Source organism: Cavia porcellus, unplaced genomic scaffold (assembly GCF_034190915.1).
Source record: "Cavia porcellus strain 051 isolate PalLab524CR breed Dunkin Hartley unplaced genomic scaffold, mCavPor4.1 scaffold_11, whole genome shotgun sequence".
Classification (NCBI taxonomy): domain Eukaryota; kingdom Metazoa; phylum Chordata; class Mammalia; order Rodentia; family Caviidae; genus Cavia; species Cavia porcellus.
This window is the reverse complement of record NW_026947494.1, coordinates 31,974,710-32,000,520: the sequence shown is the minus strand read 5'-3', so window position 1 is coordinate 32,000,520 and position 25,811 is coordinate 31,974,710. Positions and strand designations below refer to the sequence as shown.

Genomic DNA, 25,811 nt, shown 5'->3' with positions numbered 1-25,811 from the left:
TTATTCTATGCATTCATTATACTTCTCTCGAATAGTGTATAGCCTGTGATAGGAGATGGATGTGCACCTCAATTTGTGAAGATGCAACATCCTCAAAGAAAATGGGAATAATTATGTCCACCTTCCAAAGTTATTGTGAAGATCAGATGTTACTCATATAAAGCACAGAGCATGGACTCTCATACATATCTTCCTCTGCAAACACTGTTAAATTGGTGTGTTGCTATTCTTATCAACATTACCATCATATATCCTTTTTACCCATAAAATGAAGATCGTACATCTTAAATTACTGTGACTATTTGCTTAGAGCCAGGAGACTGTGTAAATTATCTGGTACTTGGAGATGCTTAATGAGGGAGAAATTTTTCTATTCTGCTGGGCATGATGCTTGTGATTATCCAGAGCAAGACAGTGTCCTAGGAAGCTTTCCTTCTCCTCTTCATTAGCTTTCTTATCCCTGATCCTGTTACAAAGAGTTAAGTATCCACCCAATCCTTCTTACCCCAGTTGTAGGCTTGACCCAGTTCCCATTTAGAGCTACTGTACCCGCTCCCCTGCCCCGTAGGCCTGTCTGCTCGCAAAGCACGATATCTGCACGAGTCTTCCTGACCTCCCAGCTCCTTGGATAAGCTCCTGCTGTTCAGTCCTGACTGTAATATTGGTTTTTTTTTTTTGGTTTTTTTTTTTTTTTGTCTTTTTTCCTTTTTATCGGTACCAGGGATTGAACTCACGACTGCCTGCTTGCAAGGCAGGTGCTTATGCCGCAGAGCTAAATCCCCAGCCCCTCTGACTGTAATATTGGACCCGCTAGAAGGATATGAATGAAGTCTGCATGATGCCAACTTGATGTTCTAGCATCTGAATTTCTTGTAGGGGAGCATTCCACTGCCTTATTCCTCCTAAACATCTGAAATCCTAGTTGTGAAGTTGTGGAGTTGTAGGTAGGCTGTGCTATGATGTGGAACACAAAGTGCATTATTGGAAAGGCATTTAATATAAGTTTCCTTAGATATCTAGGAAGGACTTGCATCCCCACAGTGTCTGTCCTGATATGGAAAATCAAACCACAACTGTGCAAGTTTGAAATACTTCCACAGTGTGTAAATATTCAATCTTCCTTCTCCACCCAAGGAAACTGAGAGCAGGACATTCCCTGATGGTTTCAGAGTGGGGATTGTGAGGATCAGGTGTAGCTAGACTGAGACCTTCGTGCTCCATTCAAAACCTCTAAAAAGCCCTCTTTAAAGATGGATCCGAGAGAGAAATGACTTCATTAGGGATATTTCTGGAGTTCAATTATACTGTATACATTTTGATCTGTATCCTAGAATAAATTTAAGATCCAAGCCTTTAAATATTCATTTCCCATAGGAAAACACTTTTTAAAAAAAAAAGTTAGAGCTGGAGCTTTGTCAAAAACCAGCACACATTGTCCTCAGGGCTTTCTAGGCCACCTATAGAAGATACACCCAAATCTGCCTTTGTACCCTGACCTCCTCTAAAATATCAAAGTCAGGCACGGCAGCCAGCCCCAGCACCCCACCAAGACAATATCCACCACAACCAACACCTGAGCCAAGGAGAAAACAGATCACATGACCCCCATATTTCCAGGCCCCACTCTTGACCTTACTCACTGAGAAATGGTCGTGGTAAATTCTCAGGGAACAACAAACACAGTCTCTGTTCAACTTATCATTGCCAGGGCCTTCATCTAACATGAGAATTGACATTAATAAGTTTGGATCCAATATGGATTTAGCTAGTAAAGGTAAAAAGTACAAAGAAAAGTAAAGGGATTTTGTGTAGCTCAGTGGTAGAGCACTTGGCTGGGGTCCTAGGTTCAATCCTTAGCACCACAAAACAAAACAAAAGACAGAAAGACAAGAAGGAAGGAAGGAAGGAAGGAAGGAAGGAAGGAAGGAAGGAAGGAAAAAAGGAAGGAAGGGAAAAAAAAAGAACAAAGAGCAAAGGTGTGGTTCGTCCAAAGATAATCAGAGGCTAAGTTAGTGACTACCACTGTGAAGGGGAATATATCTTTAGGACTGAGTGAACTACAGATTGTAAGGTTCAGATAATGTTTTTTAAAAATAGCAATCGTGCATTGAAATGTGGAGCATTTTTCAAAGTCCACATATCTTGAAATCTCATCTTACTAAATGTCAAGGCCCGTTTAACCATTAACGAGCTTTTTTTTTTTTCTCTAGAAGGTAGCCATCCCGTGTGGCTATCGAGGTCTGGTCATTGGCCTTTAGGGTCAGTAGAGGGCACAATGGGAGTTGTTGGCAAAATACACTGACTGCCCTAGGTCAGCAGTACAGGAAGTCAGGCATGGTTAAGGAATAGGACAGTGTGACTGGACATTAACTAGATCCACTGACTGACCGTGTCCTGCATTGCTAGATGCTTACCTAACAGCCTTCACTCGGTGCCACCGACCGTCATTGAAGGAGCCATTCACCATGATGGAAGCCACACCACTACCCAGGTTGTAGCTAAAGGAATTGGAGAACAAGATAGAAAAACAAAATAAAACACAGAAGCATAGGCAGTCACCCATTCACAAATGCTTCCTATTGCAAAGATTCTTTGGAATACAGAATATAATTCCTTAACAGCAAACAAAACAATGATGCAAAAGGTGATCAATTTCTAGACTAGTTCATGAATGATTTTTCTAATTAAATTTTCAATTGGGGGTAAAATATAAATAAATAAATAAAATATAAATAGCTCATAACACCATCCTAACATACAGTTAAGTATACAGTTCAGTAGTAGTGTTAAATACATTCACAGCTGTGAAACCAATCTCTATGACACATTTCGTCACACAAAATGAAAGCAATGTGCCCATTAAACAGTAAGTTGGCATTCTTCCTTCCAGGCCCTAATAACCGCCCTTCTATTCTTGGTCTTCTAGGTTTCTCTATTCTAAATACCTCAAATAAGTGGAATCATACAGTAATGTGTCTTTTTGTGACTAGTTCACTTTGCTTAGCATACTATCAAGGTCAAAGTTCCATGTAGGGAAGCATTGATATTGTAATATCAGGAATAATAAGAAGGGCTTTAATGTTTGTAATATGTTGAAATAGTTGAGTAGTGTCTCACGTCTACGCAGGCCCCTAAGAATGTGACCTTATGTGAAAACAGGGTCTGGTGTAGTTAATTGGTGTCATACTGTATCAAGCATCCATAAATCCACTATGACTGGTATTCTTATAAGAGATTTGGATACAGAGACAGACACACAGGGGAGATGCTAAAGGCACGTGATGTTAAAGGCAGAGGGTTAAATGAGACATCTACAAAATACATAACATTGGATCAATAGCAACCACCAGAACCTTGGAGAGAGGCATGGGGGAGATTTTCTCACTGATTCACCAGAAGGAACCAATGTGGGCAATGTGTCGCATTTTGGATTTTTAGTCTCCAGAACTGTAAGAGAGTGAATTTTTATTGTTTGAAGCCACACAATTTGTGGTATTATAATTGCCTGGAAGGAAGAATGTGCAGTTACTGTTTAATGGGTACAGTGTTTTCATTTTGCAGGATGGAATGTGTCATGGAGATTGGTTTCATAATGAATGCATTTAACATTGTTGAACTGTTATGTCAGCCCTAGGAAACTAATGCATGTGTTTTCACTTAAAACAAACAAACAAACAAAACTAAAATCCAGAAAATTGTGGAACAGATTGAACCCCAAAGAGATTAAGGAAATTAGTCTAAAATCACAAAATCAATGTGCAGAAGTTGAAATTGGTTCCTTGTCTGCCTCATTCCCTATTTTAGTGATTCAGTTTCCAGATTCCCTGACACTTAAGGTACCAGAAGACATTACTATGTTGTTTACCAGACAGAAATATTCCTCTTAATTCAGAGCTCATTCAATTATACCAATTTAATTCAATTAAAAATATTTAGTCAGTACTCCAGCCCGGGCACTGGATCAACTGCCTGGACTTCTCCTTAAGTGTTATAGCAAGGGCTATTCAATAATGCTTTGGAAAGCAAGCGAGTCCCCAAGATAGCTGTCCTCTTGTCTTATAAGGGCAAGAGCAGCTCCTTTACATCAGTAACCAAGAAACAGTTTTGGTGAAAGAAAACTTGGATTTATGATGGAGTTTTCATGCACACTCAGTCTCAGAACAGAGAACAGAGAACAGAAAGTGCTTAGCTTTCCCCAGAGAAACCCTCACAGGCCACTCCTTTAACAACAGAGGCTCAGAAAACTCACACTGACTTTTAACCAAGAATAGAACTCGTGATGACTGCACAACAAACCATGGGACAAAACTGCCACTCTGACCCTGAAAAATCCACTATGTTCCAATGAACTTTCCCATATCAAGTGTCACCTTGTATGTGTAGCCCGGAGGCAGAATTTTCAGACTTTATTATCTGCTGGCCAAATGCTTATTGAAGAAATCAATGAATATGAAAGAGAGCTAGGAGCTGATTGGCAGAAACTTAGCTGAAATCCTTTCTGTGTCTTTTCTAAGACACAGCAGGGGTAGCAGGAGCAGGGACATTCAGGTCCTGCTGACCTACCTGCATCCCCAGTCTTTCCAGTTTACTAACTCTGTGACCTTGCGCAATTTTCTTCACGTCGCTGAGACTGAATATCTTGTGTGTCATGTGGAAGAACAGCTTTCCTGAAAGATCACAGGGACTGTGGCAACATCTTGAAAGCATGTTATGCAGTAAGGGCAAAACAAAAAAGCCCCCCCCCCCTACTGCAGCACTTACTGCAGCTTGTGTGGGGGTTGACAGCCACCTGGAGGAACTGGGGGAAAGAAGAAAGTGGCCACCAAGAGTTAAGTTCATCGGGTCTCTTCTAGGAGAGTAGCCATGTGTGAGAGTGGACCCACAGTTTGTAAATATGTAACCAAAACGGCCAGGAACACCTGCTCTCAGAATCAAGGTGACCTGAGTATAACTGCAAGGAGGTGGACTGGACACTGTGCCAGGCATCAGAAACCTTTGCCATCCTATGCAACCCCACTTGGACTGCAGGTGGACCCTGTCTGCTCCAGCCCCAAAGCTCCCTTGTTCTTCTGGCAAGAACACAGGATGTGCACTCAAGGGAGTTAACACACAATCTGGCAGACAGGAATCCAGTCATCGCCATGAGTGTGGGCAACTCAGGTGGCCTGACTTTCCAACCCCCGCTATTTGTGGTTTCAGATCCTCCAAATAACTGCTGCTTCCCCCAGAGACACTCAGACTCACCTTGAGGAACTCCCTCTTTTATATATTGGTAAATGGCTAAAAATGATGCTTATTTTCCCTGAAGGAGGGGTGAGGAAACTTTTTTCTGGTGGTAGAAATGTCCCATATCTTAATCAGCAAATCTACAGAATGCAATGTGGACCTGTTTTAAAATTTGTTCAGCTGTACACTGTACCTAAGTGACCCACACAGAAGTTATGCCTCAGTATCCAAATGCAAAAACAGACAAATCAATGTTTGATTTTTCTACCAATGCCTGGGACTTTGGCTACTATGAATGGGTTATCCTGAGCCCTCAGCTAAATAAAGGCTGTGAGGCTGAGCACCAAGATGGGCCACCAGGAAATGTCATCAGGTGAGGCCAATTTCATGCTCCATGTGATGACATTTTTAGTTGTCTCCTCTTAAAACTTTCACAGGGTACTTAACTAATGTCAGTGCTCTTTCCTTTCTCTGTTACATGAAGAATGTTATGAGGCAGGCCAAAATCAGTGAGAAAGAATGTCAGTCATGTAATTTTCATGAACCACCCAATAGGTTTTATGCTTCATATACAATCACAAGACAAAAATAAAACAGAACACACTTGTTTTAGCTGAGCACTTGGACTTCTTTTTTCGTGTCCATCTACACCCTTGGACTTGAGAGGACAGGCTCAGGAATGTACCTTTGAGACAGGCGTCCTGGTGGCTTGCTACAAACCTGCACTCTAATTCCTGCCTGTCCTCAGCCCAGCCCAGCACCCCTGAGGGCTGTAGTGAGTGGTGGGTGGGGTATGATGACTGTGCAGGGGGAGGTGATTCAGTGGGGACAGCAAAGACCAGGCCTGGGCGCAGATATCTACCTCAGCCAGGGCTCAGCAGGGCATCTTACACAGAGCACACCCAGATCTCTGGGATTAGAAGAAAACACGGGTATAATTTTCAGCGTTTCAGAAAGAAACAGTAAGCTGAGCACTCTGTCCAGGACAGTGTGGCGTGTAGGAAGGGCACAGCACAGAGAAGAGGGGGACTTTCCTCTCCAGAGCAAGAGGGAGGGAGCCTCAGCCTGAGCGTCTCCAGTTTCCAGTCTGGCTGGAGGGGCTGGAGAACAGGTTTTGGCTGACAATTTAGGGGGAAAGCTGGGCCATCCCACTCACTGCTCAGCTACCGTTTCAGTTCCCTTTTCTGGGCACAGTCAAGTACTTGAGAACTTGGTGAGGTTAACCACAGGAAAACCACAAGAAAATGGCTTTGAGGCAGCCAGCTCGAAACCGCGCCTGAAGACCTCCAAGCCTTCTGACCTTCTGGCCACCAGAGGGCAGGGGACACAGTTGGGGGGGGGACAGAGTTGATGAATATCTGCCCCTCACCTGCCAGCCTCATCACATAGCTTCCCACAGTCCCCCACAGTCCCAGCCCTGGCTGAATCACGGCATGCTCTGCTACTTGGGGATGGGCAGGACATCGGACAAGTGGCATTTCCTCTCCAAATTCCTTTTCTTCAACTTGCAAAGATTTACATTAAGCTCCTCTGGCTGTTAGTAATCCTAGAGCATGAGAGACAAAAGCCTCAGAATTAAGTCTTCATCATTTCTACTGCTAACTTCTCTCTCGTTTGCCTATTCCAATTCCAAGAAATTCATATTGTTTTGTGAACATGGGTTCATCATCACTGGGGGAGATCAAAGGAATACAAGCCTAAGAAATGCCTGCCAGTGGGACAGGTGGCCTGGAGACAAAGCTCAGGGGTCCTCATGCCTATGCAGGCATCAGAATCATCTGGAAAAATAGTCCCCACGTAGATTTTTAGGGCTGTAGGTCAGGGAAAGGCCTTAGCATTTCCAACAAGTTCCCAGAAGACACTGATGTGCCAGGCCCAGGGACCACACTTTGAGAACCACATATCTAAATTGGTGATTTCTAATCTCAGGTGAGACTTGTGTACTGCAGTCTCTATTCATATGACACTAGATAGTCCCTGCTCCTTGGAAACTTGGCTGTCATTCATTCTAGTAGGGAGAAAGGTAGAGGAAAATTGTCCAGGTAACTGTTCCTTAACTATGGCTCTCTGTTTGACAAATTTGAGAGCAATTTAAATTCACTTCAAAGAGATAAGGACTTCTTTGATTGCTATACTATCTTCGAAGAAGTATTTACAGGGAGCCCAACGCTGAGTTGATCTATTGAGATATGAATCTGTGCTCTTATCTTTCTGCAGTAGGAGACTATTTGGCTGCATTCTTCCCAAGATTACACAGCTAACGGAAGCAGAACAGAATATAAAGCCAGGCCTCTTGGGGTTTAGTGCTTCAGATTTTCCTACCTGGGGAGTGTTGAGCTAAGTACTCATGCTCTGCTTTCATGCTTGGCAGCATTGAAATTCTCTTACTTTGTAAATGGGGAGCATACAGCAGTAATCCTGCAGAACAGGTGTTACAAACAGAATTGTTCTGTAAAGGGCCACATAGGAAGCAGTTTAGACTTTGTCATCCAGTCCCTTTTGGAACTACTCAAGTGTGTCATCATCACATGAACATGCTCATAGATGATATAGAAATAAATGACTATAAATAAATAAATAAACCACTATGGCAGTGTTGCAATAACACTTTAAAATGACTAGTGGGCCAGAACTGTCCTGCAGGCTATAATGTGCTGTCCAGTGGATGCTGGAAACAAAGACCAAGAGCCTGAAATAAGTTTATATATTCAGGTTACAGCCAAATTCCAACAGAATGTGTTGGCCGACTTCTGGATCACTCTGTTTGACACAAACTGTGCTGTCTGAGAAAACTGAAAGATGCTGCTTAGTGCACTAGAGAGCAAGTTACCTGAACACCAGAGCTCCATCCCGAAGGCCCAGGGAAATGAAGTCACTGTTGGATCTCATGGGGCTGTCTCCCCTCCACATCAACAGGCCATCTTTGGCAGTTGTTTTAAACCTCATGAATGCATTTGATCTTGATCCTGACACTCTGAAGCAAATACACAAACAAGTCCATGAAATCAACCACCACCATCATCTGATTTCCAGTAATCCCAGTCTCACCTGGCAGCCTCGTGTAACTAGGTATGAGGATAATCTGGCATTTCTGACATGTACTTTCTAGGAGATTAGAAATAGAACCATCCCACAAAGTCACAGCACCACTGTGAAGGACTGCATGCTCACTGGGCAGCTGTGTCTACCTTCCAGGCACAGTAACCCCTACAATGGCACTTATCAGCAAGACAGTGACCAATGCTACTGTCCCAGATTGCACCACAGTATCCACCTTAGTCTTCTCCCTTTTCTGTGCTACAACTCAAAGGCTCTTGGGAAATTGCTCCCCAGTGTCCCACAGAAAGTGGGCTTCCTAATTGCCAAGAGGTTTACATGGGCAGTGGTTCTGGGCTGTCATCATGGCTGTGGAAGACCTGTCGCGGGAATAATTGACTCGGGCAATTCAGAGTCAACTAGATCATCCAAGGCCTGACGGGACAGTGGTTTATTCAGAGGGTGCTGTGACAGAGCCACAGTGGAGAGGAACAGGAAGCTGGAGGGCTGGAGGAGTGCTGAGGTAGGAAGGCTCTGTATTTAGGTCTGGGAATAGTTTCAGGTGCTCACCAGTGCATGGAAACAGCTCTTATCAGTGCTTGAAAACAGAGGAGCTCAGAAATTCATTCTGACTCAAGTGGTTAGTATTTCATGTGATGTGGGGCAACAAGCAAGCCTAAGGTCCTAGAACTGAAGCCGGGATAGAAGCAAGCATACTTTAGTTTTGCTAGTGATGTGGCAGTGTTAGAAAGTTGCATTTCTTTTCCTCCTATTAGGTGTAAAATCCCTCTTTCTCTCCCACATATGTGGAGCTGTGGAGTCCTTTCCCTAGTGAACAATGGGTGGGGACTCCTATCTAGGCTTCTCAGAGCCTTCTCTAGACAGGAAGAGACCAAGTCTGCCTTTCCCATGTTGGCCGGCCCCTCCCAGTGAAGAGCACTGAGGTCCAGGAGGCCAACTGCAGGTCCACTCCCTAATATCTCACCATTCCCAAATTTTTACTCCAGGCTTCTGCTCTCCCTCATTTCCTTTGGGTATATTCATTCATTGGTATAAGCCAATCAAGAGATTTCATTTATCTCATGAATGATTCATTTAGGAGTAGACATGACAATGAAATAGAGGGTATTTATCAGGATGATTCTTGGAAAGGTTCTCTTTTTCATAGAGAAAAGAATATTTTCTTACATTTATTGCATAATCCCCTATTTTATAATCATATTATGAGTATTAAATGAGAAACTGGGGAATATGCTGAGGATAACAAAGCAGGCATATGGATGAGATTTTTGGACTTTAATGATATAGCTGACTTTTTGAATTAATCAACCCAGGACCCTTTCTAAATCCAAACTCCTTGTTATATGAAATACTTGTCATGTTGGAGATACTTAACATACAAGTTATCTCTAAAACATATATCTCTACACTTGACTCCTGTCTGTGGCTTCATATACAGGCATAGATATAGCTATTGGTATAGATGTATGGATAGATAGATATAGCTATAGATGCACAGACATAGATGTACACACAGAGAGAGAGACAAAGAGAGAGAGAGAGAAAGAGAGAGACAGAGAGAGAGAGAGATTGAGAGAGAGATGCATGCCCGTCACAACACCAGAGTTGCTCTGGTTGGAGACTCTCCATCTCTTATTCTGCCCAAACCACCGGTGGTCTCTCACTGAGCACCTGAGCACCAGAATCTGAAGACTTGGACCCTTTTCACATGGTTACTGCCTTTGGGGAACCGAATGATGTTCTATATTTGGAGGGAAAGATTTGAAGAACAAAGGTTTCAGGTGGCTAGCAATGCATTTTACCTAAGCCTCTGTTGCAAAGACAACACAGATAAAAACAAGCTGCAATTAGAGAGATGAAGCAGTGTGTTTCTGGTATGCATTCAGAGTTACCAGGGACATTGAATGCCTAACCCGCATAAATTTCTCTCAATCATATTTGTTTCTTGAAAAGACATGAAGATCTGCCTAAGACCTAGATGCCTGTAGCTTAAAGATTTGCTCTTCTTTAATCCTAGTTCTTTTGAGGAATCGCCATACTGATTTCCATAATGGTTGCACCAGTCTATACTCCCACCAACAGTGGAGAAGAGTTCCTTTTCCCCCATAGCCCCATTGTTTGTTAATGGTTGATTTCTTGATGATGGCCATTCTTTCTGGGATGAGATGGAATCTCAGTGTTGTATGAATTTGCATCTCTTGAATGACCAATGATGTTGAACATTTTTTCATGTATTTTTTGCCATTTGTATTTCTTCATCTGAGATATTGTTTTCACCTCAGATGCTCATATTTTGATTGGGTCTCTGAATTTGGGGAGTCGGAGTCTGATTTTTTTCAATTCTTTCTATGTTCTAGATAGAAGTCCTTTGTCTGAAGGACAATTGGATAATCTTTTTTCACACTTTGGAGGTTGTATTTTCACTTTGCTGATGATTTCTTTTGCTGTGAAAAAACTTTTAAATAAGAGATTCCAGTTGTTGATTCTTTGAAGTATTTCCCTTGCAGTCTGGGTTTTGTTTATGAACCCTACGCCTTTATCGATGTCTTCAAGATTTCTACTTATTTTTCTCTTCCTGTAGATTTAGTGTTTCTGTTTAATATTTAGATCTTTTATCCATTTTGACTTTAGTGCATGGTGATAGATGTGTCTAGTTTTAGTCTTCAGCGCATGGAAAGTCAGTTTTTTCAGTTTCATTTAGTAAAGAGGCTATCTTTCTTTCAATGAACATGTTTGGTCCATCCCTTTGTCAGATATAAGGTGTCTGAGTGTGTTTATAATTGTGTCTGCATCTGGTCCTCAGGTCTGCTTTTGTGTCAGTACCATGCTAATTTTAGCACAGTAACTTTGTAATACAATTTCAAGGTAGAGGTTGTGATGCCTCCTGCCTTGCCTTTGTTGCCCAGGATTGCCTTTGCTATTCTAGGTTCCTTCTGGTTTCAGGGGAAATTTTTTTTTTTGTACTGGGGATCGAACTGATGGCTGCACGCTTGCAAGGCAGGTGCTTATGCCGCTGAGCCCCTGGTTCCGATGAATTTTAGGAATGTTTTCTTCAGTTCTGTGAGATATGCTAGTGGTACTTTGATAAAAATCTCGTTAAATCTGTATAACAGTTTTGGGAGTATGGGCATTTTCACTATGTTTGTTCTTCCTTTCCACGAGCAAGGGCTATCTTTCCATTTTCTGATATCTTCTGCAATCTCGTTTATTCAGAATTCTGTAATTTTGAGCTATTCTTCTGGTTATCTTCCCAGAAGAATTAAAAACATCTTACTACAGCAATACATGTACACCCATGTTTATAGCAGCACAATTTATAATAGCTAAATCTTGGAAACACTCAAATCCCCATCAACCAAGGAATGGATTAAAAAGATGTATTTTTATACAATGGAGTACTATTCAGCCATAAAGAAAGATAAACTTGAGGCCTCTGTGGGTAAACAGATACAACTTGAAGCCATCCTCATAAGTGAAATACATCAGACTCACATGTGTACACATTGTATCGTCTTGCTGGTGTGAGAGACTGAAAGAGTAAATAAGTTCCAAAAGGTACAACAGATATTGTGAAATGGGAAGAAATTGTTCAAAAGGAAAAAGGAGCTAGGATAGGTAAAAAGACATTGGAGGAAAGGGAAAAAATGAAGTCATTTATACTATTAGTGTCTCTTCATTAAAAAGGAAGATTTGTGCTAATACTGATTAGAGAACTTTTTATGCCCATATCTTGTACCCTGAGCAACTATTTTAAAGATAAAATGTAATGTATTAACTACTGTTATACTCCTAGTATTTTGTTATGAAATTGTTTTACCTTTTTCTATTAAAAAAAAAAAGGTTTGTACTTTGTTGGGATATAGTCAACCTGGAGAGAAAGAAAAGTTCTAGAATGACTGTAGGGAGGGACTGTCAAAATACGAATGACAAACTGTTGGAGGAGAGAAGAGGAAAGCTGAAGGTGCCTAAAACAAGCATGACTGGGTGGAGGAGTTTGCTGAGGGCCACTCTTGTCCGCTGTGACCTACCCAAAGTGTTCCCAAATTGAGTTATGACTTCAGCCCAACCCTGGAGCTTATGCCCCCAGGGTTTAAAGGTATGGCTGTTTCTGCATGCGGTGCTTTGTAGCCACATGAAAAGAGTGAGAAGCTCTCAGCGGACTGGCCAGAGCCTGAGGAGCACATGGGACCTTCATGGATCAATATGCAATGCAGGTCCTGCACTGGCAAAAAGTACGTGGGGAGCCGATGGGCCCTTCCACAACCAGCCCTGGCAGAGCTGCAGACCAGCTACAGAAGAGCACAGCGCTGGCCGCTCTGCTCTGGGAGTCGCACTATAACCTTGGCTTTGTGCACATCAGTGCCTAGCACTGGAAACCCTGGGAGTGATCACATAATTCTCTACAGCTCTTTTGACCAGAAAGGCTTTGGCTGGCTTGTGATGGGGTTGTTTGAAAAGCGGATGCTTTCAAGTTGTTTGATTTTGTTTGATTTTGTTCTGGTTTCCATGTTTATTTTATGTGTCCCCCAAATTCCCAACCCTGCCATTGCCCTTTTGAGAATTATGTTCGATATGAAAGATAAGAAAAACCCAGGAGAGATACTGAGGAATTACAAACAGGGAGAGAGTAAGATACTGTTGAAGCTGATTACCTCTTGAGGATATCTGGGTTGTCATACGTTAGGTAACTGCGGCCGATGAACTGTGGGATCTCGATGGCTTCGGTGATGGCTGTGACAGAATAGAAAATGAGAGTACATGGCTTGTGGTTCTCTTAACCTCTGCACTCACACACATGGCAGAAACATTCCGGAAAGGCCCTAGTAATGTGATGCTTCACAACTTGTCAGTCCCTTCCTTGTGACTGTACATGGGGTTGGCCAGGTTCAGGGAGGACCAGTCAGAGGGTCTAAAGTTAGCACCTCCACAGTGGTCCCTCGCTGGGGACTGACAGTCACTGTCACCGACCTAAAGACTACAGAGAAGGTTTTGCAATGGGCTAAAACTTGAACTGTTCCCAGTGATTCTTGGAAACCAAAGAGTAGAGCTTGGGCCACGTGGGGAGCATCTGGGGATAACCCCAGATGTTTGCCAAGGAAGGCAGCAAAAATAATTCCCAAACAAGGCCTACTAGAGTTTGTTTATTTAATGCTAATGCATCTGAACCCCTTAAGCCATGACCTTGAGAAAATGGAGAAGGGCACCAGGAAAGACTTTGGAGCTTACATTTACGTCATTTTCGGGTGTGATGCTGAACAAGTCTTCATCACGTAGTAGAAAGCATAAGGCAAGGGCAGGATGGTTACTCCCCTTGTACATAGGAGGAAGGCAAGGCACAGAAAGCACCAAGAATTTCCCCAGGATCATTAGCTAAAAGAGCAGGAGACCATGGACTGGCCTGGCCCTGCTTAATTCTGGCTCCTGGCCACCTCTTAACTTGCCAATATTTTTCAAAGTGAATTTCCTTCCTCCTGCATTTTTCATCATTTTGTTTTTCTGAGGAATTATCTTTTGCACTTAGCAGAAGAACAGGTTTGGTATTACCAACTGAGATGTCATGAGAAGATTTTTGACTCCAGGGATTAACAGAAATGTTTCTCTCCTCTTCAGAAAGATACAGAACTAAGAGTTTAAAGAAATTAAGGTAGACTAAATCTCACATTCAGAAATGCACAACACGAGAGAATAATCCGTCTCATGAAATAATTACAGCTTCAAGAAAGCATGTGGTTGATACAAAGAAGACAGTACCGGGTACTCACCCAGCAGAGAAAACATACAGTTATTTGATGCTATGAATAATGGAAGAGTTTTTAAAATTAACTTTTAAACACAAAGAAGAAGAAGAAGAGAGAAAGAGAAAGAGAGAGAGAGAGAGACATAATTAAGTTCAAAGACATTGGATCCTCAAATATAAATTCTTATTCCAGTTACTGTGGCATGTTCCCAAAATCTATTCATGAAAGGAAAAGAGAAAAGAGGAGAGGAGAAGAAGAGAAGAGGAGGAAAGGAAAAAGGAGGAAGAAAGGAAGGGAAGATGAAATAAAACAAAGAAAGAGAAGTAAAATTTTAAAAGATGATTTCTGAGGCAATTCTCCAAGAAACTGCTCTGCTGCTCTTTGAAGCAGTGTGAAGTGTGGCTCTGCACCAGGACCTGCTGGCCAGGAGCGGCTGGAGGGACAGAGAGGGACACTCAGTGGCCACAGCACAGCCCCACCCCTCTGGGTAATGCAGATGTGGGAGGGAGGGTGCTGAGAAGGAAAGGAATGGGCGAGCAGTAGCCAGAGGATGAGGAAATAAGCCGAGCAGAAAAACAAGTGGATAAAAGTGAAAATGAAGAGAAAGCAGCAACCAGGAAAGGAGCAAATGCCAAGAAAAAGGAGGAAGAGGCAGGAGGAGAAAGCAGAGCCCAGCAGTCATCTGCAAGAAAGGAGCAGAGACTGGAAAAGGGAAAGGAAAGGAGGGAGTCCCAGAAAGGAGGACTCCCAGAGGGCGAGAAATAGAAAGGAGAAGGCCAGGGGGTAGGTGGGGAGGGAGAGATCCAGGCTGCAGAACTGGAGGAGGTGGAGCTGGGTGTGGTGCTGCATAATCTCAGCACTGGGGAGGCTGAGGCAGGAGGATCATAAATTAGAGCTCAACCTAGGCAACTCGGACTAGCAAGATCCTTTCTCAAACAAAAAAATTACAAAGGTCTAGAGATACAGTTTGCAGTGAAGCCTCAGGTTCAATCCCTACTCAGTACGATAACAACAACAACAAAACCCAAGAAACAAAAGCAAAGCACACTGGAGGTGGTGGCAGGGAGCACAGGCCATGGCAGGCGCCTCCCTACAGGAAAGCAGTGCTGGGAAGAACAGTGGGGGGCAGCCCTTCTGACTGGCAGGGAGCCCTTCCCAGAGCTAAACATAACTGTGGGGCCCCCAGCGGGTCTGGTTCACCCCAGCATGAGGGGCAGCTGGGGCCTGTCCGTGCTGTTGTTGGCTGTGTCCCTGGGCTTGTGGCCAGCAGCCCGTGTTCCCCTGGACTTCACGAAATGGTCAGGACACGCTTGTCATACATCAGCTCTGCACACAGAGCCGAGCTGTGTGGGAAGCTCCCAAACCCAGGCACTGAGCACCCCCTGGAGCCCCAGCTGGGAGACCAGGGTGTTCTTAGAGGCCACATTCTGACTCCCGGAAGAAGAGTCCCACTACCCTGGGCACATCTGAGCTCTGGCTTCTCACTCCGGTTCCCCTCTGCATGTGGTTGGCCTGAACTGTGCCCTGGGCTGGCCAGAGCCTGTCCTGGCAGGTCTTGGCAGGGGCCCAGTGAGGTTCACAGCCTCTCTCGGGACACACTGTACTTACTATTGAGGCAGTAGTTCCCACACTCTGCCAGGCGCCAGCATGAAACAGAAAAGGACAGTCAGCTGCTCAGTGTCATTGTAAAATCTCAGCTACATTGGTCACAGAGCCCTTGAAACCAGCCTGTTTCCCTCACAAAGCCCTGCTGAGGATCCAAAAGGGAATGGAATAGGAATTACAGTGCCAACCCATGGGAATCTCTCCTGGCACAACTGGAAGACTGGCACCAAGTCATTCACATCCCCTCCTCCACCAGGGGTCGAGGAGAACAGTGAACCCAGACGTTTATACAGAGCTGTCTGGTACTTCTGAGGGTCTCTCATTTTCAACTGACAAACCACATTCTCCCAGACCTGGAGAAAGAGGTACTTACCTTGTCAGTGGTTACAGTTTTCTTGTGATAAAAGAATGATAAGGAGTCAGCTGCTGCTTTTCTCTCCCTAGTGGAAAATAGCACCTTAATTTACTTCCTTTATGTTTTGTTTAGCACCTTAATTTTCCTCCGTTTCCCTTTGCATGATATTTGGCTATTTTGTGATTAACAAAGGGCAAAGGTATCCTTCAGAAACAACCCCACTGAATAAGGTGGAAATGGTGAGAAGACCTTCCTCGTAGTCAGTGCACAGATACACATCAGTTCTACCCAAACGCCGTGAAGCTGGAGTGACCATCCAGCCTTTCTGGCCCTTGTGTGGTTTGTTCAAATATTATTATAAACATGGTTATATTTTAACCTAATCTTCATTCCTCACTTTTTTCTGCATTCTTTCCTCTAAGGCAATGACTTTAATGGATGCGTTTGCCAAAATGTGTTTTTGTCATTCTCTTACATTTATATTGTAACCATGTGCCATTTGATGGCACAAAAAAGAAAAACACCCAGTGAACTGTAGCTTTTAGGCCAAAACTTTCATGGCCCAGTCAAAGCAAATTTCCTACTTTGAGGGACTTCCCATTCTCAGTAAAGAGGTGAGGGACAGTTTGGCTGCTTCCTGAACTCCCAGGAAAGGACTCTGCAGGTATTAGTTTAGGTCCCACAATGGGACTCCTCCCAGCAACACCTTGATGGATCAGCATCCCGCCCTGTTCAACGTTTTCCCGATGGGCAGTGTGCTATCTACATGGACAATTCTACTTGGCCCAGAATTCTTCATTATTCAGGTTGAGTATCTCAAATCCCAAAATCTGAAATTTCAATACTGCCAAATCTGAAGCTTTTTGAATGCTGACATGCTGCCAGAAGTGGAAGATTTCAGGCCTGAAATCATGTGATGGGATAGAGTCAAAAAGCAGGTGACTAAAAGAGGCCATCTAAAACTGCACTCTGTCTCCATATAAAAGCTGTATATGAAACAGAAATAAATTTCATATTTAAACTCAGGTTCCAACCTCAAGATAGCTTTATGTATATGCAAGTATTCTAGAAACTGAAAAAAAATCTAAAATTATAAACACTTTGACTTCAAGCATTTTGGATAAAGAATATTCAATCTGTATTGAGTTGATTTTATACCTGCAAAATCAGCAAATAAACAAAAACCTTTTCCTATACTGTTAGCTCTTTAAGAACTAGCCTTTAGGCTAACCATCACAAAATTGTTTAATGATGCACCAGTCTAAAAAATAAATTGCTTGTAGTATGCATGATTTATATACTTTATTAATTTTCATTTCCCTCAACAGTCTTTTTAAATGTGAGTATATATTTACTGAAGCTATTTCCTTATACATTGGGACAAAATAATGTTACCCAAATCAGTCCCAGCAGCAGGATATGAATCTCCTACAAACAGCATAGAATGCCCTGAAGGTTGTGAGGGTGGTGAGAGGCAGTGATCCGGCACTAGCAATCTTTTAGGACTGTAACCCACTGAGGCACCTGTGCCCTAAGCTCAGGTTTCCTCTCTTGAGTCCTGTCTTGGGTCCTGCGCCCAGCAGCTTCTCTATGCAGAAAAACACTCCCATCTAGTGGCCGACAGGGTTGTGCACAGTCTGGGTCTAAGCTGCTCTCAGTAATGGAGTGCTAAATTCTATCAAGGGACCTGTCAGCTATTGGCTGGTTAGAACCGTGAAAAACTTTTGTGTCTTGTGCCCTTCTAGGCACTCAGAGCATAGCAAAGTCTGTGAGAAGTCCTGAAGAAGACAGAGCTGTTTTATTGAGTGACCAACCTTACTTTGAAAGAACCCCACTCCCATGAACATGGGAATGTATGTGTTTATGTGCGTGTCTCTGCCTATGAGTGTATACGGCTTGTGTGTATGGGGTGGGGTATATGGGGTGGTGAGTGTGTGTGTGGACACACAAAGCAGCTGCTGATATTTCTCAGAACTTAGTTTTTCCATGTACTTTGTGACTCTCTGCTTACGTTCATTAGATACAAGATCTCTGTGGAACTGGAACCCAAGAAGTATAAATTTTGAGAACAGTAGAGAAAGGAGAAATGAAGTCTTTAGGTGTGGGAAGGATGTTTCAAAGGGGAGCCTTGGTGATAACCCCCTGTAAGACAAGAAGCAGCCTAGCTCAGGGGTGGTGTGCAGGGTGCTGAGGTTTCTGGGAGACAAAGATGCCTGAAAATGAGAGCCCCAAAGGAAAGTGATGAGACCACCGAAGTCAGATTTTATGGTCCTTTTAGTGTGTATGGTCCTGCAGTGTGTAGGGAGTTAGAAGAACTTCTGGCTCCTTCTTTTCCTGAATGTCCAGGTTGGGATGAAGAGAATTCATTTTATACAGTTGCAGATCAAATAGAGAAACTGTGGCCTCTGGAGCACCTTGGCAGGTGGGGGGAACCGATGCTACCTGTTCAGGCTCCACTGAGCCTGCTCCCCACCTCAGGAGGACAAAGGGAAGATCTGTGAGCCACCAGGATGGTCTGCAAGCCAACACCTGTTTCTTGAATCCTCTCCAGTCATTAGCACAGGACAGGCAATTATAGGATATGGGCCAAACTCCAACCTATGAACCTTTCCAGAATTTGCACAAAGCTTCCGTTTGTCAGAATCAGTATCTTGATTTCAAAATCCAAAGTAACACTTATGCAAGCCCCACGGAAGTTGATGGTGTAGCTGTGTTTTAATCTTAGTTCTAGCCTACCCTGCAGGAAAACAGGTTCTCTCTACTGCTGCCTGATCCCTCAGATCGTGCCAGGAATCAGCTCTCATTGGACTGCCCCATCATTCTGAAAAGATCTACTGCTTACAGGACCCAAACCTAACTCACAAAGCCATGACGTGAACACTTAGTATCTGTTACGGCCAATGTTCCACAGGAAGAAATGGAGAGTGGGAAGATCACAAACCATCCTTTCCTTCTTCCTTCAATTTCCAAAGGTGTTCATTTAAGCATAGATTTTATAGACTGCCAATTAGTGTTACAAGCAAGCTTAAAGTGCCCATCAGAACATCAGAGGCTCGAAATGCAAACACTGATGTGTGAAATCCAAACCTAACTTTCTGAACAAATGAGTCTCTTCTGAATGAAATTTCTGCAACTACAACCTTTGCTAACGGGCAACAACATTCTTGTTAGCATTATAATCAGGATAATTTACAAATAGACCAATTGCTCTTGTTAAAAAAAATACATTTCCTGATTTTCCATGCAGATTTCAGAACTCCTTTAAATATAAGAAATACTATTAAGTCTTTAAATTGGCATCACGTTTTTCAAAACTCCTATAAAAAAGTTCTTATAATTTCGTGTTATCATTCTGTACTATCTTTTATGTATAGCTTTCCTCTAAGCCCTACTTTAGATAAAAATTAGGAGGGAGGGAAGGAAGAAGAGAGAGAGAGAGAGAGAGAGAGAGAGAGAGAGAGAGAGAGAGAGAGAGAACATATTCCTTTATGTGACCACTGCTTTCTTTTCTTTCCTCGTTCCTGGGTGGGTGAGTCCATACTGATGCTGCATAGAAGAAAGTCCACATGGCCCAGTCTCTGACATGTATGTGGCCAGGCCTATTCCAGGTTTCAGGACCACAGCTTCTGCTTCTTCTGAGCGGATACAGAGAGACAGTTGAGTGGGGCCTGAGGTCCATGACCTGCCCAGCTTTCAGACAAGGGCAAGATGAAAACTAAGAAGCTTATAGCAGCAGCTTAAGAATTTTGTTTTTCTCCATAGTAGTAATGACTAGAGCTGGCTGAGCACTTACCAGGCACTCTTCTAAATGCTTTATATGCACTGCCTCGGTTTCTCTATGCCACAACCCTCAGGGCAGAAAGTACTGCTATAATCATTCTCATCTTGCAATTAATAAAACAGGCATAGGGAGGTTTGATGGCATGGAAAACAGCATTCCACAGAAGGTTATGTATACTTCACTTTGGGGCAAATAATGCATAATTCTTATTTTTCTGTATTTGGGCAGTATTTCTCTTTAAAGTACTCTCAGGCAGGGGTCAAAATACATAGTAAAAATATTTATTACTTTTTTTTTTTGTCTTTTTCCTTTTTATCCCTACCAGGTATCAAACCCACGACTGCCTGCTTCCAAGGCAGGTACTTATGCCGCTGAGCTAAATCCCCAGCCCAAATATTTATTACTCATAAAGCATAGGCACCTCCATGCCAGAAGTGGCCCTGGGATCCCTCCTATGCACAGGTTCCAGGAACTCCTGTTGTATTATAGGGTAACATTTTGGTTGCAAGACCATGAGAAGATTCTCAGGGAAGGAGCCAGGGGAAGGGATGGAGAGGCTATTTCCGTACGGTTACATGAGTATTTCACCATTTAATTGTTATTAAGAGAGTATAGCAGTTTATACACAAGTGATCACCTAATAAGTTATTGAGGTCATTGATCAAAATAACCAGCATGGCTATATCGGTGCTCTCAGTTCTCCCTTGAGTTCTGGTTTCCCAATACTCTGTGGTCTCTGCTTCCTCAGAAGTACTGCCTGAGACCCCTGTGTGTACCTTTCTGGCAGTGTAGGCCCTCAAAGCCCAAGGGGCAGTCACATTCATATCCCTCCTTTCTGGGCCGGCAGCTGCCCCCATGGGCACAGGGGCTTCCCACACAGGGGTGAGCAGCATTCTCCACATTGACGCCAGATGTGAAATCGTGCCTCACATCAATGGTTCGGTCATTCAGGATGATCTTGGGAGAGAGAAACAAAAGCAAATTCAAGCATTGGGAAAACACCTTTGAAATTTTCTAACATTTCCCTCAGTATATCAGTCCAAGCTACACATAGCAATAAGAAGGTTAAAATCAAGAATAAAGTTTAGTCGCTTCTTTGATTTTCTTGTGAGTGATGCAGGAGCCAAAGGGTTATATTTGATACGTGGAAGGGTCCATGGAAGAAAGCATTTCTTTGATTCGGAAGAAATTTAGGAAGGTCAGGAAGAATCCAGGAACTGAAATGTTCATCTTCTCAGCCTGCTGCACAACGGAATTGTCTGGGGCCTCTTAAAAAACACCCAAGCAGCCAAGCTAGCCCTGGATGGTGGGAGCCAGGCTTCGGTACCTTTTAAGCATGTCTAGGAATCTGAGAAGCTGCAGCCATGGTGAAAAGATACTGCTATGAAGTAGAGTAGGGACCAGGACAAGACCAAGTGGCAGGGAGGCAGTGATCACGGGGAGACAATCATGTTTTTGTGCCTGTGGAATCTGCAGAGACTTTCTGGTGTATTCCTTTGGGCTTTTGGCTACCATTTCCACATGTCTCCTAAAACCCCATCAAGTGGATCTCCTCCGTTATCCCACTCATTCCTGTTATCCCCCTCTCTGATATTCCAGAGTTCCCTCCCTCTCCACATCCTCTTCCTCTGCCCCTCAAAGGCAACATGTGAAGCACCACTGTGCATGTGTCTGCTAGGCCTGGAGAGCATCTCTGGACCCTTTTCACTGCGGTGCAGCTATACCAAACAGATGGGTTGCCAGGAGGGATTACTGGGCTTCCTACCCCCAAGCAAATGGACCCATTTTTTCAGTCCTAGACTTAGGATGTGTGACTCTGAGCTGTTGCTCACTTTGTAGGACTCAGAGACATGTCCAGGAGGCATAAGAGATTAGCAATGGCATTTCCTGCCACGAATCCACATTTCTAAAGGCCAAGCATCCCATTGGAGAGCATTAAGAATTGGGAGATTTTTTTTAGTCCTGAATCTGAGAAGTTGCTACAGAGGAGCTTAAATCCTTCTACAATTTCACCTTTTCATCTGCAAATGGAGGATTATGAAACTGAGTAGTGTGTGTTCAAGACAAGCTAAGACAGGCACCAGTCACTGCAGGATACAGCTCTGTCAGTGGCACAATTGTGGGGGTGGAGTCAGCCTATCTAGGTGGGATGAGAGGGTTGTGTACTGTGTGGAGCCTGGTCAAAGCTAGAGAAGGGCAGGTAGATGGTTGAAGCTCAGCCTGCTTCCTCAGTAAAAATGTAAAACTCTGGCTTAGACATTGCCCAGTCCACCTATGAAGACACAAGGGTCTGAGGTAAAGTATTCCCAGGACCGAAGTTTCAGCAGCAAAGGGAAACACACTAGAGTCAGCAAGTGTCAGCTGGGGCCCTTTTCTGTGCCCAACACTGAGAGAAGAGAGAGACCCAGTGACGACCCACATGGCACCTTGGTTGCTAAAGGAAAATAAAATGGTACAAAATCTAGAAACCAAGCATGCTCTTCTCCAAATCCTTTACCCCTGTTCCAGCTGGTCTTGTAACTCTGAGATAAGAGTCCTTCAGATGTGTGTGCAGATGGAGCATGTTCTCCTGATGGAAGAGACCATGGACAGCCCCAGCAGAAGGAATAAGATACCAGTATGAGTGCAGTCAATGTCTTTCACTAGCTGAGTGGTTTTTTTTAGAAAACTTCTAGGGAATGACTCTTGAATCTATGTTCTTAAGAGTTTGGTTACATGACTGATGAGCAACAACAGCTCGTTCGTGGGAGTCGGCTTTTATCTGGTGCAAACTGCAAACTCACGCCAATGAGAAGTATAAGCCAGAAGCTGCTATTTGTTTTCATCTCCCTCCTTCCCTACTGTGGAAGTATCTGCAGTGACTGGTGCCAGCTGCCTACTTCAGTAGTTCCAGAGTATTTTAGTAGAATCGCTATAAAAATTCAGTTTCACTGAAAAATGGTATTCATGGAATGTCTGCTGGACATAGACCCAGGAAGAGGTGTGGGCCTGGAAAACTATTCTAAGAGCATTCAAAAGCAGAATCCTAAAACGTTAATCTTTCTCAAAGCATCTTTCTTGGGCACTGATCATATAGCCCTCCATGTTGTTGTCTGAGGTCAGAGTAACACAATAAGCACATTTGAAAAGTGGAGTCTGTACCTTCTGGATGCTTCCACTAAATGGCTTGAAGATGCCTGAGTTCTTCTTCACTTCATCATAGCTGGGAACTCCCCCAATAAAAATGTCTGTGTTGCACTTAATCTGAGTGAAGCCACCCTGCCAAGAGATTAAAACAGCAAATCACAATACAATTTAGACTAGGTGGTTAAGATTAGCAAGTGTGCCTTTGGTTCTCAGTAGAGACAAATAGAGAAGACTTCAAGACCCAATATAATCTTTTTCTTGTTTTCAGAGCTAGGGGTGGAATTAATGTAGGAACTAGGCAAGTGCTCTACCATTAAGCTATACTTCTGGCTCTTTTAAAATTTTTATTTGAGACAGGTCTTGAGAAATTGCCCGCGATGGTCTTGAATTTCAATTCTTCTGCCTTATGGTCCCAAGTAGCTGGGATTATAGGCATCATAGGCTGACTTCTGGATGTTGGTAAATTATTAACCTCTCTGAAACTCAGTTTCCTCATTTATAGAGCAGGAATCCCTCCCCTGGGTGTCAGGGTAAGTGGAGGAGACTGGATTACTGTTGGCCAGTGTGCAGGGCTTTGTCAGAAGTACCCTTTCTATAGAAAGACCATCTCCAACCAGAGCTCAGGTGGGACTATAGGACTTGCTTTAGCCTGTAAAACATGAGGAGAAGAGAACCAAATTCCCATGGAGAAGCTTTGACAGCCAGAGCATGCTTCTCCTGGCCCTTCCCCACTTCCGCCCTTCCCACCTGGGTTTCTAATGAAAGACCTTGAGGGTGACCAAGCACTAAACCCTTCTTATCAGCCATGATATTTTAGGGTTGTTTGTGATTGAATACAGTACAGTCTACCTATCTTGGCTGCTGAGATACCATCTAGATAGCACACTGTCCAGAGTTAAATGCCTAATCAGCATTTCAAAGTGTGGTTACAGTTACATTCAGTAATGGTAAAGATAGAAACTGATAGACAAAGGGAAACGGAAAGCACAGTGCAGGGGAAGTGGGCTCACCCATCAAACACAAAGGGCAAAAGAATTCTCCATTTTCTCAGTTCTCAGGGAACTGCCCAGTGTCAACTCAAGCCCTAGGTGTTCCCTGCTACTAATGATTTTAATAGCCTAAACTCCAACAGGTAGCTAGATAATAAACTGTGTAATAGGTAATGTCCAAGCACATTCCAACATGAGCTATAAGCAAAATGCTAACCTGTTGTTATAAGATAATCAATAGAGATAAATAAAAATTTGAACTCACTGGAAATAAACACACCTTAGTTATTATTTCCTTGGATTTGTGGTAAAAGAAATGCAAATAGTAGCCTCATACAGTCATTTACTAAACAAACATTATCAAGTACCTACTATGTCCCAGGCACTGTGATAAGTGCTGGACAAACAACAGCAAATAAGAAAGACACAGTCTCTCTCCTTCAGGAGTCCACACTGGCAGTGAACTCAGGCAAGTCTATGGGCGGGTGCGATTGCATGTAGAAGTGTGTAGGTTCCTATGAGTCCACACAGGACAGAGATATCTCTTGCTGTACCCTAGACCCAGGGAAGTAGGGCAGCAGTAAAGGAAGAGTGACAATTGTAGAAACTGGAAGAAGAAGTCAGGTTTAGAGAGGGTGTAAAACATAGACTGGAGGCAAGGAAGAGGTAGGGCGTGTGGTCATACAGGGTCATAGAATCCATGATGGGAGAGTTAAGGAGAGGGAGGGAGAGAAGGAAAGAGAGAGGAAGGGAGGCTGGGAGGAAGAGAGAGAGAGACAGACAGAGAGAGAAAGACAGAGGCAGACACAGAGACAAGACACAGACACAGAGAGACACAGAAAAAAAGATAGCTGTATTTAGGAAGATTATGGATTAGAGAGGGGGGATGGATTTTGGGTTACATCAAGGATGGAAAAGAGGAGACAGAGAGGTCACATAGGATGCTCCATGTATCTTGGGGAACACTCACAGAGACAGGAGCCCTCAGGTGGGCTCAGGGAAATCCTTCTTTCATTGACAGACAGTCATGCTTTATCAATAACGTTCAGTAGCTTTGAGGGTTTTTATTTTACTATGAGGTCATCAAAGAAACAGAAGCACTTTCAGGAGTTTTTGTGGCCCAACAGAATAGAGGACAAAGCAAGAACTGTTACCACAAACTCAAGGGCATCCTCCCCTGCCCTTTCCCTTTCCCAAAGGTTAAAACAGGAAGTAGGGTAGGTAACAAGGAAGGCTGCAGGGACAAGTGGCCTCAGAGCAGCAGAGCGTTCTGAAAGGACTTTGGGGTTTGGCTACGTCCAAAGAATACAGTGAGTGTCATTTCCTTTGGGCTACTCATTACCACCTTCCCTGCCTCCTGTGGGGAAAGTAGCAGGGTTCCAGTGACCACATTCAGGGGGACCTCAGGAAAGAAGCAAGGAGACTCACCAGTGCATGCCTGCTTCAAAGTAAAGCCCTTCCTGTGTGGAGCTGAACTTCAGCTTGTGGTAGTGGTTTAGAAAGCTCAGCGGGTCCTGGTGGGGGTTCCTTGAAGTCCCCATAGGCACTGCCCTGCTCTGGGTTCTATATAGTTGGAGTCAACCCCAACCTCTAAATCTGAATGCAGGCTTAGCTGGACACAAGCTCTCACATGTATAGGCCCCAGATTAGCCCTCCCAGGCGCACTCTGACTCAGGCCTGCCTGTCTTAGGGCTAAGGCCACTGCCTCCTGTCTCAGCCATGCTTTGAACATGGTGTGGTCAGCTGGGGGACAGAAAGCCTTTCAGGGAGGGAGTTGACCAGTGTTCATCTCACTGAGGTCACGCGTGGGCCTTTCCACTCCTGGCTCAGCTTCAGCAGAACTTTCCTGAGATACACTCTGCAGAGCCACCTCTTCCTGATTGTTTATGCTGCTTTCCAGGTGAGCAGCTCCATCCAGGTACACCCAGGTCAAA

At 43.7% G+C, this 25,811-nt stretch overlaps 1 protein-coding gene across 2 annotated transcripts in view; it reads right to left on the bottom strand.

Moving 5' to 3' along the window:
* Positions 1 to 25,811, bottom strand: part of Egflam (EGF like, fibronectin type III and laminin G domains) — a 197,972-nt gene that overhangs the window by 2,618 nt on the left and 169,543 nt on the right. The window contains exons 17-22 of one of the 2 annotated variants that reach the window (XM_063258097.1): positions 22,904 to 23,020; positions 20,539 to 20,719; positions 15,630 to 15,653; positions 12,936 to 13,014; positions 8,057 to 8,200; positions 2,415 to 2,498 (exon numbers count right to left, since the gene is read on the bottom strand). In XM_063258097.1, the coding sequence (XP_063114167.1) occupies positions 2,415 to 2,498; positions 8,057 to 8,200; positions 12,936 to 13,014; positions 15,630 to 15,653; positions 20,539 to 20,719; positions 22,904 to 23,020 (629 nt within the window). The remainder of the gene's footprint in view (positions 1 to 2,414; positions 2,499 to 8,056; positions 8,201 to 12,935; positions 13,015 to 15,629; positions 15,654 to 20,538; positions 20,720 to 22,903; positions 23,021 to 25,811) is intronic. The other variant, XM_005003785.3, reaches the window with a different exon arrangement.